General features: G+C 41.0%; 1 protein-coding gene across 8 annotated transcripts in view; it reads right to left on the reverse strand.

Annotated features, from left to right (window-relative positions):
• NRXN3 (neurexin 3) overlaps positions 1-14511 on the reverse strand; it is a 962727-nt gene that overhangs the window by 865667 nt on the left and 82549 nt on the right. For 7 of the 8 annotated variants that reach the window (XM_064423706.1, XM_064423714.1, XM_064423712.1 and 4 more), the window contains 2 exons: positions 12047-12064; positions 1979-2008 (listed from right to left, as the gene is read on the reverse strand). The exons of the other annotated variant lie outside the window; for it this stretch is intronic. In XM_064423706.1, the coding sequence (XP_064279776.1) occupies positions 1979-2008; positions 12047-12064 (48 nt within the window). The remainder of the gene's footprint in view (positions 1-1978; positions 2009-12046; positions 12065-14511) is intronic. 8 annotated transcript variants of the gene reach the window in all.

The following is a 14511-nucleotide window of genomic DNA, read 5'->3' on the forward strand; positions in this document are numbered from 1 at the left end:
AGTGATACGCCTCAATCCACGTCAAATTCAAAACAGCAAAGGCAACAACAGACTAGGACAGGAAAAAAATAAATCTTATGGTAATATATTTGCTAAACACATCTCACCTACCAGAGCTAATATATTTGTATATAATGTTGACATTGCATATTTACTCACACATATACATTTACATATTTTATATCCATCATATTTTTATAGATAGTAAATATTTATCAAAATGCAATATCTGTGAGTTTGTTGGCAAGAAAAGAGAAGCCTCTGTTCCCTGATGTGTTATAGATAAACAAGGGTGGCTCAAGTTGCCAGAAGCCAATAGTTCTCACATTTTTTGCCAGACAAGGGAGTATAGAAAGTGCTGATGACTGGCCTGAATAGGTCATGCAAGTCTTCATGAGCCAGCTGGGTTGCAACTTGCAATTTAAATGTCCAAGTGCAACTGTTTACATAATCCAGTGCTAAATCACAGACTACTACAAATGTTCAGTGTTTTTGAGAATCAAAGTGACCATCAATTGTTCTGATCACTTTCCAACATGCCTTCCTTTGCCAAAACAGCTTGCCATACTCAATTGCATCCTGAGCAACTAGGACACGCTGAAGGGACCTGTCTGCTGGTTGATGTTTCAATAAGCACAACCCCTGAGCCATGAGCCCAGTTGAACAGTAAGTGGGCACACAGAAGGAGCTCAACACTTTCTGGAGTTTAGTCAGATGCTCCAGATGCCAAACACCATGGTCTTGACATACATCTATAAAGAGCCCAATTTTCCTACCACACAGGGATGTTATGCAGTATAGAAACGGATAAGTAAGCCCCCTACTTCACTTCTGGTTGTTACCTAACCTTACCTGACCTCAGAGCAGGCATCCATCTTGAAGAATAGAATAAAAACTGATTACGTGTTAAGTCTTTCTACATTTCACTGAGGTACATAGAAATTATATCTGTTTTACTCAAGCACCTAATTAATCTTAAGCCTACAGTGGCACTGTGCACTTATTCCTTGGACTGTCTATCCTCAGACACATGCTTACTTAATGCCAAAAAAGCTTTCGCGTACATCTAGTCTAGGAAAGCCACATCAGAGACAAAACTTAGATTTTCTTCCCATAGGCCAAACACTTGGTCTGGTCTTCCTAGTGTACCACTTGCACACACCTTGCATTAAGTCCTAAGTCATTTCACTCCTGCATTCACAAGACTAGAAGGCATCAGGAGTGCTGCTAACTCCTGTGCACCTGTGTCAGTAAGACACTAGCTCTGGCAAAGGCAAACAGAACCACAATTCTCCTCGCTTTTCCTGTTCTCACCAGCTTCTTATTCCACACCCTCACAGTGCAAAATGGGACTAATTATCCCATCCTATCATAGAGAATAGATCTGTACCTCTGTGCAGACTGAAATATTAAAATGGGATCTCAGATCTGGGCCTAGATCCCATTTGTAGCTCAGTATGGGGTTAGCCCTGTTGTTTTTCTCAACCATTTTGCTCTGTATTTGAGTATTTTAAATTGCAGACACAGGACTTACAGGCCATTATATGCAAATTTCCTCAGGATTCATAATGAGTTAGGATCATGCCACAAGGGTTATTAACATAATTTTTGTAATAATTGTTCTCTTAAAATAAAGACCAACATTGAGGTCTACATTTAGTAAGCAGAAGTGGGAGTCATTACAGCTGGCACAAGAAGAAAGAAATGGCAAGACAAAGTAGTTAGTGGGCTGCGTGGAAGAGGGATGCATACCTTTGTACTTTCCATGGAACAATTTCATGCTCCCTCCTGGGCCACTGAGTCCCAGGCTGACAAGAAGCCTTGGCTCATGGGACACAGAGGCAAAAATGCAAATGGCTTGGCTGGCACTCTGTAAGCTTAGCTGATCATGTTAGGCAAAGCCCAGCCCAGAAATAGAGCAGGGACAAATCTCCTTCATGATCAGTGACAGAAACAAAGAAAAAGTGGAAGGACTTACCTTGTTCACTCATCATCAGGTGTGAGAGGCCTGAGAGAGAGACAGAGAGAGGAAGTAAGAGAAAAAGAACAAAACTGGAAACGAAGCAGTAATATCCATGCACACTGGTCACAGTCCAATACCTGTCAGGACTGGAGCTCACATTCTTGAACTAGACCAAGTATGGTTGCAGCACACAGGGCACAAACATTTGCAAGCACTGCTTCCCACACCGAGCAGGAAAGCATCTGTCACTGATAGAAAAAACCTGCTGCTCACTGCAGAATTCTGTCTGAGGTTCAGCACATCCCTGTGGGGGTGGCTCCAGAGGCACTGCACACCACAGTAGCTAAATGGGCTATGGAAGCCAAGGTCTGCAATGACAGCCCGCAGTGAGCTGTTGTTCCTCTGGAGACATACAGAAATAACTTCTCCTCAGCTAAAGACTTTAAATTCAAGATTGCAGTGGTCAGTAAAAGGGAGGCCATAATCACACCATAGCTGCTTCAGATGAATCCTCTGGTCTAAATGCATACACAAAGCCATCATTATTGAACATGTGGCTTCACCGTGAATTTTTAGGAGTCTATCAACACTGCTCACACTTACTAATTAGACACCAATACACCAGACATAGCAAGGACAAAAAAAACCTACCTGTAAACTATTTAAATACACCTTCACACCCTTTCTGGGAAGAACTGTTGATTCAATTTCCAAGAACAGTGGGCTACTTTATGGCTCTGTAGCTAAAGCTCTTCAGTTTCATAATTGAAGGTAAATCCAGAAGGCACAGTTCCCCTCACCAGAGATAGTCACTGTCAGCTCTGCAGATGAGGCTGTAGTGTTCACTTGGGCTGCTCTACTCCCTCATAATTCTTTCCAGTACAAACCTTGTTTGTTTCAATCAAATTCTACATCTAGGCCCATTTTAAAATAGGTTTACTGTACTGTATTGATACAAACACTTTCTGTTTAGATATTTCTGTATATAGATCCATGCCCAAGACATTAAGCATGAAGTGACCCATTAATCAATTTTGTGACACAAGACATCACAGAACTAGCCTGTTCAAGTCCTACACACTCAAGCCATGAGGAAACCGTTGCATACTTGGTTCCCTGACCAACTTCTCTTAGCTTGATTCCTTCTCACATCTCCTACCTCTAATAGCACTTAATATGGCAGGGCCTTCGATGCACATACACACCACACACCCCATATTTTAAGTCAGTTTTTTAATAAAACAGGGCTGCAACTTTTTAATTTCACGGAGGCTGAGAGGTCAAATGAATTTATTAGAATGAGAATTTTCAACATGAAGCATGCTGAGTTTGAATTTGTTTATTCCTTTCTCTTTTATGGTTTTCATTTGCGTTGGCTGAAGAAATCTAAAATCCAGATCATCCTAAGAATATGTTCACCCACAGAGAACTTCAAGCCAGATAAGGGGATTAATAATTGTACAGTCTAAGGAATGCAAATACCGTAATGTTCTTGAAGATTATTGTGGATTTAGAAAAATAATCAGAAACACAACATAGGTTTAGATTCTTTTAGGTCTTTTAGCTATAAATAAACCTAGAAGATTTGATACTGTAGGACACTTCTGGTTTAAATGACAAAATATAATTCAGTGAGAATCGCTTGCTCTGCTAGAAGAGTGGGTTGAATTTTTGTCTCTATTTATGGCTACTGACCCCATCATTCTTGACAGGCAAATCTTAGGTCTGATCAAATGGACACTTCAAAGTCACCATAAAAGGCAGGAAGACAAAAGTATAATTGTTAGGACCTATAAGGCACAGAATCCCTGTAGCAATGCCAAAAAAAAACTGAAAAGGCTAGAAGGTGTCAGTGTGACATGCAGCATAAGCTGGCTGAAGAGGGAGGGGACATGAGATCCAAAGTGGAGATGGGGATCCTGAGGCCTCGTACACTGTGGGAAGGGAAAGTCACACCTAAGAGACCCAACATCAACAGGTGCATCTACTGGGGATGGCAGGGGTTTGTCCACTTGGACACAAAGATAAACCCCCCAGAGAAGGTTCAAAGCAAGATTCTACATTAAACACCATAAATCACACCAGAAGGATCCATTCTCTCTCCACCAGCCACAGAGGAGCTTTAAAAATCTCAAAAGGTCAGGAGAGTCAACACCCCTTTCGTCCTTATCCCCAGGGCCAGTGCCATGTGCCCTATCTACCAGGCACATCAGCCAGATTCATCCTCACAAGCCCTTTGCCTGAGCTGAGGAGTGAGCACACCCCCATAGAAACGCAATGTTGTGGCCCCAATGTGGCCTTGATTCAAATACCTGTCAAAGAAAGTATCCCTAAGAAATATTCTGGTGCTTTCTGCTTCTTCACAGATTTGAAAAACCACAGCAGCCGTGGTACTGGTAATGTATGTACCTCTTGATTTTCTAGTCCCAACTTGACAACGAAAGCAGGGAGATTAATGAAAAAATAATGCCCTCCCCCCGCCAATGCTATTTTTCCTTTTTCAAAATAGAAAAATAAAGGACAGTGGCCTTGGAGACAGCACAAAAAAACACTATTGTATTATAAGTTGCCCATAAATAGAGACCCTTATTTTAACAAAGAAAACACCAACAGAATTCCAGATTCATTATTAGATAAAATAATAATATAAATAATGAAATAAAATATCAGCTTTTCTCATCAGAAAATATTCCTGCCTTGCATTTTAAAGTAAGAGTGAAAATGAGTGTATTTATCTCCAAGAAAATGTCATTAACAACTAAAACCTTCAACCACTGAGATATAAAATCCGTGACATTTGCAACATGTGTAACAAAGGCCTCAAATCAGTCAGAGTAAAATCAACGTGGAATATGTGAACTGACATAGTTGTCTCACCTTTACATCAGTTTCAAGACATGACAAGATACTAAAACAATTTTCAAATCATAAAAGTCAAAACCACCTTGAGGTGGAAAGCGGTAACACTTGCTATTGGACTGTAAGAAACTATTATGGCATCCAACAAACCAAGGCAAGAGCTGTACAAATTGTTCAGACCTGCAAGCTAGACCAGATTTTCCAGATCAATAGGGACACCTATCACCATGCTATTTGGGCAGCAGTCATAAAGATAAGCAAATTTTTTAGCAGACACAGGATACAAACGAACTCATAAGGCCCCAAAGCCCTTTATTCACATATTCTACTATTAGAATGTTTGTGCTAATAGCCATCCCATTTAAGAAGAATCCTATAAGAAAATCTGATTGTCCACCTAAACCCAGGTGAAGCATATTTTACTTTGAATCTTGGATTTTTTTCAACAAGAAACTTTGATTATAGCTTCAGCTATAGGGAAACCCAGCCAACGTAGAGCTAGGAAAAGACTGATAAAAATCTGCATGAGCTCTAGTAGCCAAGGGGTTTCACACTTTTTCTAAATCAATCTAGTCATCCTTATAATAATTTACTGTCTGGACATAAATGCTGCCCAACAAAAATGGTGTGCAGCAAGTAGGCTGGAAAAGGTTTAGGAAAACCTCAGAATAAATGGCTCATCTGCCTGTAAAGACATTTTATGTCCAAGTCAAGAATATGGTGACTTTCTACTCCTGAACTTCAAACATGAATGACAGTAAGGACAAGAGCATGGCTTCAGAAGGAAACTCTCAACATGTTTTTTAGATAAACATCTGCTTGTACTCAGCCTCTCGAGGCCCAGCTTCTTTGAACATTCAGCAGTAATGTGAAGAGAAAGCAGTCTGTTTCTTCAGAACATCAATTTGTTATTAAAATAATATGTCCATTGCTGAAGGCAGAAAGACCCAAACTCTGCTCTCTGGCCATGATTTATGCCTGCCACAACTGACTTTTCCTATTAGGTCTGGGAGGGTTTTTTTTAATATTCCTTTAACCTAATACCCAATCAGTATTATTTTCTTAAAATTTAAAATTTAGCTCTCTTGATCTCAAAGAAGCATTTCAAACTACTTCTTTAAAAAAAAAAATTGTAAACCATCTGCTTTCTATATCAAAATAGTAAAATTAAGTGGCTCTAATTGTACAAAGTACCAAGGGCTAACACTGGATTCTTATGAAGCCAGAAGGACATTCTTAAAAGTAGCTTCAGAGTACAATTATATGGAAGAGCAATATAGTTAAACAGCAGTCCTCATCTTTAAGGATTTGCTAGGGGCAATTTTCAGTGTGGAGGAGAAAATATGGGAAACATTTGAAACAGTTTGAATCCTGCTCCCTCCCACCCCATTACTATTTAGCACTTAAATTGGAAGATAAAGCTACAAAACATAAGAAGGTGAGGATAGCACAAAACACAGCTGAGAGTGACAAGCCATTGCAGCAACAAAGGAAGATAGACTCGTTCATCCAGTTAATTATAGCTTGTCCTGTGCTACTGGGCCCATGATCTGGGGGTGTGCACGTGTGCGTGGGTGTGCACGCACCACTGAATTGCTCTGTTATGGCAGACAGCCTCAGTATTTCCCTTCTAATGATGCTACCAAATGATTAGCCCAAAAGCTCTTAATGAGTGGGAAAAGACACTGCCAGGCAGCAGCAGCAACCCAGATCTTCCCTGGGGCAAGTTTGCCCAGAGAGGATCTTTTTTCAGGGTATCAGGCTGTATGACCCATTCAGACAATAGCAGGGCCAGCTGCAATGTATGTCTGAGGTAGGACATCAAACCCTCCAGTCCAGGATATGCTCAAAATCCTTTATGCAAAGCTGGAGGAAGAAATCATGCAAACACCAGACTCTTCCAGAAACAAAATTACATCCACTATACAGAAGAGCACTCAGATGAGTACTGGAGTCTGTTGTTTTCACCTCCTTTCCAAATATTCTAAAACTAGCAGTTCCTGAAGAAATAGGCTTTTCTCTACTCTGAGCCTCGTACCCCAGCTCCATTGGCAGTTCCCTTTTCTATTAGTGAAAAGAGTTGACAGGATCTTTGTCTTGCATGTGGTCTTCATAAAATAGGTATTTTGAGGTTCTCAAAAACCAAAAGTCCAAGGAAAATTCTGCAAGAAGCCCCAGGTACCAAAAAAGAGGACATTCCAGCAGGGCCAAACAATGGGACTCAGAAGAAGCAGCAAAACCCTTGTCTTGAGAGATGTGAAGAATGGATAAGGAAGCAAAATCATTCTGCAGCCTAGTTCAGACCTTTCACCTGCTAGACAAGCTCTACCAAGAGGGTAACCTGATTTCTTGGCTGCTGGTGTGCATAGGGCTTTTTCCTTCTAAGCCAGCAAAGCAGTAGCACAGGCTGGGGAGGTCAGTTGTGTTTGCTTCAACCATGACATGCACGACAGCCAAGGGGCTGCTCTCAGGCCCCAGCAGTGAGCCCAGCCGGGAGTGCAGGTTTGTTATTGTAGCCCCAGGCCCACTTCCAATCCAATTACACACAACAGCTGTGCTAGCTCCTCTTTCCCATCCCCTTTTCTCCCTCTGCTATGTAATTCCAGGATAGGTTTTGTCACTATCAGGGGCAGTGAGTCAGGTTGAATGGCATCTCCTTTGAGTGATCAAAGGAATAAGAACATGAGCTAGAAACCAAAGAGAAAGTTGTTTACCCCAACATCTATGGAAGCAATAGTGAAAAAAAAAAAAAAAAAACTATCTCCTTTCACTCCCAGCAGAAACTGGGAGTTTTCTGTATTCTGATATGCTGTGTGGCATTCTTCTGTAAGTATTTGCATAGGAACAGCTACAAGCATGGCGGTGTTTGAAAACCAACATGCAAGTGCTCACAAAGATGACCACATGCTCAAGAGGATGTGAGAATGCATGTGCAAGGCCTGAGAGTGACTGCATTTCACCCGATCCACAAAATGTGTATCACTGCAAATCAGAACACCTGATCAAGTAGGTGCAAAAGTTGGGAAAATAACTGGCAGACATGGAATACAATTCTTCAGCTTAGAAAAGATATCTCTGACAATATATATGATTGAGATAAAACCCCAATTGGGACAGAGCAGGTGAACAGGAAATATACTTTTCTTTATTGGTGGGAAACATAAAAAATGGGAGTCACTGAATGAAATTTTCAAGTAACAGTTGTAGAAACAACTGAAATAAAGTATGTTCCACATTTCAATGATTAAACAATGGGACTTGTTATCACAGGATACAGTGGAGTTAAAAAATACAAGTGGATTAAGAAAAACAAAGACTGGATATATCCAGAAAAAAATATGCCCATCAATGACTGTAGAACACAATCTGGATGCAACACCAGGTCAGAAAGTCCTTCAAATAGTATTTACCAGGAAACACCAATGTATTGAGACAAAACATATTCTATCATAGTTTCTTAAACTTCCTCCAAAGCATCTACTTTCATAAAAAGACACTTCCAGGATAGAGGAATTCTTGCTGTCACCCCAGTGATTACTACTGCCATATTTTTGCAAATGGGTTTGCATGCAACTAAAAGCATTCACATTCCAGTGTAAGAAAATCACATTAGGGGACATTACCTGTGCAAAGGGCATGCAAGAATCAAAATAATGGTGACACCTATGAAGAACCTAAGCTCATACATACTGACTTCAAACTCCTAATGAGCGGCACTGACAATATGGCATAGATGGATTCTGACTCTGACCTAGCACCTTCTGCAAACAGGAAACTTCAGATGGGCTGAAACCCATCATTTTCATGGCCTAAAACCAGAGTTCTTCTTTAAGGAAGCAGAAGCCAGCATACAGGTACTGCTTAAATGACCCAATGACATGGAATAAGGGACACCAACTATAACAGCAGACCAGAGATGAGAAAGGGAAAGAAGAATTTAAAGATGGCATTTGAAAGATTAAAGGCCTGGATCAAAAATGTGCTAATATGTTTATACTTTCAATGATCTCTGCATCTTTATGAAGGATTTGTTCAGGTAAACAAAGACTGATTTTTCCTCTGGGAACTACCTAGTACCTAGTAATGTCTGGTTGGTTTTGTCCATTCAGTTATATGCAAACACTAGTCAGCAGTGAAATCATAACAGCCAAATGTCCAGAACTTAATCTCTTGGCCTCCTCCCTATAAACATTCAAAAATCTCTCCTACAATAAGAATAAGCATGGTAGGAATAGGAAAAGCACTATTTAAACTGACACCCCCCTCCCCAGGTATCAGTAACAGCCTCCATAATATCAAGGAACTATATTCAATTTTTTCTCCTGCATATATTCTTCCACTAAAAAAAAAAAGTGAGACAGGAGCATATCACTTTCTCTTTGATCTATTGGTTTTTTCCAACTACTTCAGAATCTATACCACTGGTAAAGAATAGAAGGTGCAAAGAAAGAAACAGATACTGTGCAGAAGTGACAGAGGTCATTCTGGTCTGTGCTCCACGCCACCTCCCAGACAGGCAGTTAACCTCGCACTAAGGCTCTTAAACTCCATAATATTCAGCCTCAGCAGCCAAACCAGGTTGTGAATGTGAGGTGAGGCTGTAGCTATAACCCCAAAGAGAAAACTTAAGTACTGAAAGAAGCTACTTCTCCTCTACATGACACAGTGAATCCATGACCCAGTCAAGTGCAGACAGCAACAACCCCAACTCCAGGGCACTGTTCAAAATATGGTATTGTTGTTTTATAACTGAGGCATTCGATTTGCAGGAAAGGTGGGCTGACATCTGACAAACTTTTTACATGTGACATGAGCCAGATGGGATCAAGCTGGCTCTTGAAAAGAGTATGGCAATGAGCCCCTGGTGCTGGAGTGTCCTTCACAAGCAGAGACCTCACAGCCAGGAAAGGCTTATACTACACATTTCTGTTTACTTTAAAAATAAACAACCTTTTTGCACCTTGGAGTAACTGAACCTGCAGAACCCTGTGGTGCCCACTGCTGCCAGCTCCAGCCTATTCACAGCTACCTCCTCTTAGTGGGGAATTATTTTGAACCAGTCTATTCAACAATAATGAATACTTATTTAATCAATGGGCTCTTTACAACCCTTTTGCTGCCTATGGGTAGTTACCACAAGCACATAAAATCTCTAATTTGTCTTTCAAACAGTAGATGGTTAAAGTAACCATTTTGACAGGGGCCTGAGGCTCTGTCCTTGCAATATAGACAGCTGGATGACCAAGTAGGTAGAAAGTGTCTGCATAGCTCAGCAGAGCAGAAGCGTAGACCCAAACCCCTGTGGAGGTCCATGGCACTGCACAATCCCACAGCAGTGCCAGTGCACCCACAAGGGTGAGATGAGCAGAGGGATTAGACTGCCCAGGAACAAACAGTGACAGAGCCTTGTAATGAGGTGTGGGTAACTGTCAGACTGAAAATATACAGATGATTGAGAAAACATTCATATGTCACAAGAAATCCACAGGTGAGTAAAAACCCACATGAGAAAACATATAGCAGTCCTGAAAACAAGAACATGTGTATGAGCAACAGGAAGAATTAAAAAATGCACACCTAAGCATATAAACCCTGAGACTACAGGGCAATAGGGCAGGAGAGCACAGTCAGAGAGCACAAGGATGGACTGCTCCATGGTGCCCATACTAACAGCCGGAGAGTCCTGTACTGAGTGTGCCACCTCTGCTTGGGCTCCTACCAGTGATGCTATCAGCTCCTGTGCACCAGGAGATGTCCCTGATATTATTTGAGGCAATATTCATTCCTGGCATAATATCATGTGTCCTACTGGTAAAGCATAGCAAGGCCATGCTTCCCCAATTCACTCATCCTCCTCTGCCACACACATCAACATCTTCAGGATGCTGTGGAGAGATTTGTAATTCGAAGCCTTTGGTCTATGTCCTGTCAGACCCTGCCAAGACAAGAGGAAACAAGAGTTCCTGGACACCTCAGACTGGGGCAGAGCTGGTATAGTTTCAGCCTCGTAGATAACTGAAAATATTGCAGCTTAAAGTTAACAGAGCCTTTCTTCCCAAAGTGTGCCAGGTGACATTTGCCATTTGGCCACTTCCATTCCCACTGCTGTCAGTTGAGATGCACACAGAATGCAAAAGTTCTCAGCAGAACAAACAGGCAGCTGATGAGAGAAGCTGAAAGGCTAAATATGCCAAGAAAATATCCAAGTGATGGGCCCTCCCTGTACTACTCTGAAGTGATGCACAAGATCTGATTATCCAAGTGTAGAAAAGAAGAAAACTGAACAGAGAACATAATCCAGATAATTCATTCCAGGCTATGTTTAGCAAAAGTTATGCAGGAAGCTGAGAAGGAAAAGAGCTTTCACTTGCCCATTATCCCATTCCAGCCAGGGCAATGTAGGGTGCTTTCCTGGGCTCTCATTTCCATTTCACATAATGATAAAGCAGGTAGAACTGCCTAAGTGCGAAGTAAAAAAATGTTTCTAAAGTTTCTTTGGCAACAAAATGTGGACTAGAGTAAAGTAGCCTAGCCCATCTAACACTTGTAGCTGAAGTTGGGGGACCCTGATCCTGTCAACAACGAGCAGCAATCTGAGGAAGGAGGTTTGGAGTTCTCTGTGGTAACATAGGCTGTTGTGGAAGAACTGTACATATAAACAAGCATGTGAAACACATTCATTTTTCCTTTTAAATCATTTGTGCCCTAGTGAGAATAAAATTTTCATACCTAAATAAGATCTCACATTCAGATTCAGCCAGAAATATACTCACTGGTTTATAAAAATGTAAAATAAAACAACAACAAAAAACCCTTTAGTTATTAGAACTGAAATTCAACATGTTATCAGTGGGAGTAGCAAATGGAGTAGACTGCAGTAGGAGAAAGAAAATTACTAAACTAAATTTTTACGCCAGACTACACACAGATGTATCAGAAATAAATAGTATATAATACAGCTCTCAATGCCAGGTTCAACTAACAATACAAGCAACCATTCTCAATGTAATTTTCATTAAGAAAGCATCCCTTTAACTGACCAACACAATGTAGTCTCTGAAGAGGGAAGTTTGTGACCTTTGCTATGATGTAGGCCTTCTTTCAGCAAAGTCTGTGCAATCCAGACCTCATGACATCCAGCAGGAAGCAGGATGAGACCTGCCTTGGTAACTTACCACCACTCCTTGAGGAACAGCCTTTCAGCTCAGCAAAAGTAAAACTTACCTGGAATATGATTGACATCTGTCGAGGTGTGTTCATGGCAAGCAGAAGGCAGAAAAGAAAGAGAAAGAAAGAGAAGAGAAAAAAAAGCCATTAGAGATGCACACAGCAACTCAGCATCCTTGCATGGAAATCAATTTCATGCAAAACCAGAAGTAATTAGGTTTGTTTGAAGGCCACCCATCTGCATCCAAGCACGCCGCCATGCAAGGGAGGAGGCACTGGCTCCCTCTCCACTGTGCATGTAAGAGTGAATCCACCATCATATCTGTCCGGAGAGAGAGTTCCTGGAATCAGATAGAACCAAGCCACATCAGTTCCTGTAAGAATATTTGTTAAAATATTCTATGTTTTTCACACACACAAATGCAAAAGAGAGAAACAAAAACCAACCTGCCTGCAGAAGGCTTCTATAGCACATAAATTCAAGCAAGTTTCCAGAAAAATAGAAAAGAACCTGCTCCCCTCTTATAAGGGGCCTTGTGAATTTATGACCAGGCGTAAGACATACAACATAGTTTCAAAGTCTAGAAGAGAACCCATTCAGTTTCATACTTTCTGTCCACCATCTCCCAAAAACATCCTTCATTGCAGACAGTAGTAGAGGTGGGGGAGAAGGAGATGTGCCAGAGCTCTGCACATATTGTCTTTCTCAAGATGCTAAATTCAGAAAGTGTCATTTGACCACTTTTTCTCTCTCTAGTATAAAACCAGTTTTCAGAATCAATCATATAAATTTGAAAATAAGTCCTTTAAAAAGGGAGGAGCAAGACTATGTAATTCATAGTATTGATAACTTGATAAGAGAAGGCATATATTTAAATGTACTGTCTGTTTTGGGCAGAGCCCACCAATCCCAAATGAAGTACTTTAACCAAATGCTTCTCATAACTTTTTTTGGCATCCCAAGTTTAGTCTCTCTCTAAATAAGCTACACTTATCATAATACCAATAGGGAAAATCCCATGAAATCTCATAGGATTAGATCAATATTTTCCTTACAAGGAAGCCCTCAAAAATAAAAACTCACTTGTGGAATCAGAGAGGCCAGGTCTGTAGACAGCATTCTCCCCTGGAAGCTTGTCCAGGAGTTGAGCTGGTGGAGTTGTCACCTTTTCCAGTAAGGCTTCAAAGAAATACAGTAATGGTTTGGACTACAGATCCCAGACTACTTCTGCCACAAATCCAGGAGCATGACATACTGAGTGCACTGGCTTTACAGTAAGGTCTAAGGCTATCTTCTCCTTCTCCCATTGTGCCCTCCAATTTCCATCAGTATTCCACCTTCTTGTCCAAATCCACTTTGTCCCTGTGAAACTGGTGCCACTTGTTCTCCTGAGACACTTGCAATTCAGTGGTGAGTGATTCCCATGCATGCTGCTTTTTGCTTTGCACTTTTTAGTGGCTCAAAAACCATTGAGGAAAAGTCTCTGTGGAACATTATACATATATCAAGCTGTAGTTTCCTAAGCAGGTAACAACCCAAATAAAACAATGCACAGAGAGGGGAGGGGCTGTTGCATCAATTCATTTAAATTCCATAGCTTTTACTAAACATATGGCAGATCTGATGCAGATTATTTTCTGTCTTGCCTCTTTTAGCCCATAATTGCACCTAAGAATCAGTGTCTAGGCAGGCCTAAAAGGACACTAAGCACTGAAAGTTTACCTGAAAGTAATTACTTTGAGGGAGGAAAAGCAAACAAGAGTCAGGTAGCAATGCATGCACTGAGGATGGAAAGAAAAAGAAGGTGATAGCAGGGGCAGAAAGAAGGAGGAGACCCTTAAACACTTCTCCAGGATGTGAACATGATGACAAAGAATTTACAAATCCACTGCTAGGAGCAGTCTTCCACTGCTTGGGAAGAATCAGAGATAGTTAGAGATGATCACATATCTCAGAAGAGGTAGAAGTGATTACCATAAGGTACTGCAAATGTTTCTTATAATCCAGCATCCACTGGAAATTTAAATTCTATTCTAAGCAGGTAAAAAGTTCTCAACCCATGTTTTCCTCTCAGCCTCCCACCACACCTGACAATGGAGCAGGCACTGCTGCAGTCCAGGCTACCAATGGGGCCTGGAACAGCAGGCAGCCTCACCAGGGTGTCTGTGCTCCAGCAGGAAATCTGTGGGGTGGTTGGGAAATAAAAACTATCAGCAGATAGAAAGGGCAAAGGAAAGATCTAGCCAAAGGTTACCAAGGGATAAACACACTAAGCAAGTAAGAGTAGAGGCAGTGGGCTGTAACTGATACATTGCTTGGAATAATATTTACTTAACTGCCCAAGAATTAAACAGGTCATGAAGGCGTTAAAAAGAGAAATTATAAAGTGCTAAAAGCTAGCGTAAGAATCCCTGAAATTTAGTTTCTCAATGGCAAGTAAAAGCAAGGGGATTTCTTTTTACCTGCCTTTTTTTTTGTGCCAACATACCTAAGACCAGGCATGCCCCATCCTGACTGATTT

Source organism: Passer domesticus, chromosome 6, assembly GCF_036417665.1.
Source record: "Passer domesticus isolate bPasDom1 chromosome 6, bPasDom1.hap1, whole genome shotgun sequence".
In the NCBI taxonomy this organism is placed as follows: domain Eukaryota; kingdom Metazoa; phylum Chordata; class Aves; order Passeriformes; family Passeridae; genus Passer; species Passer domesticus.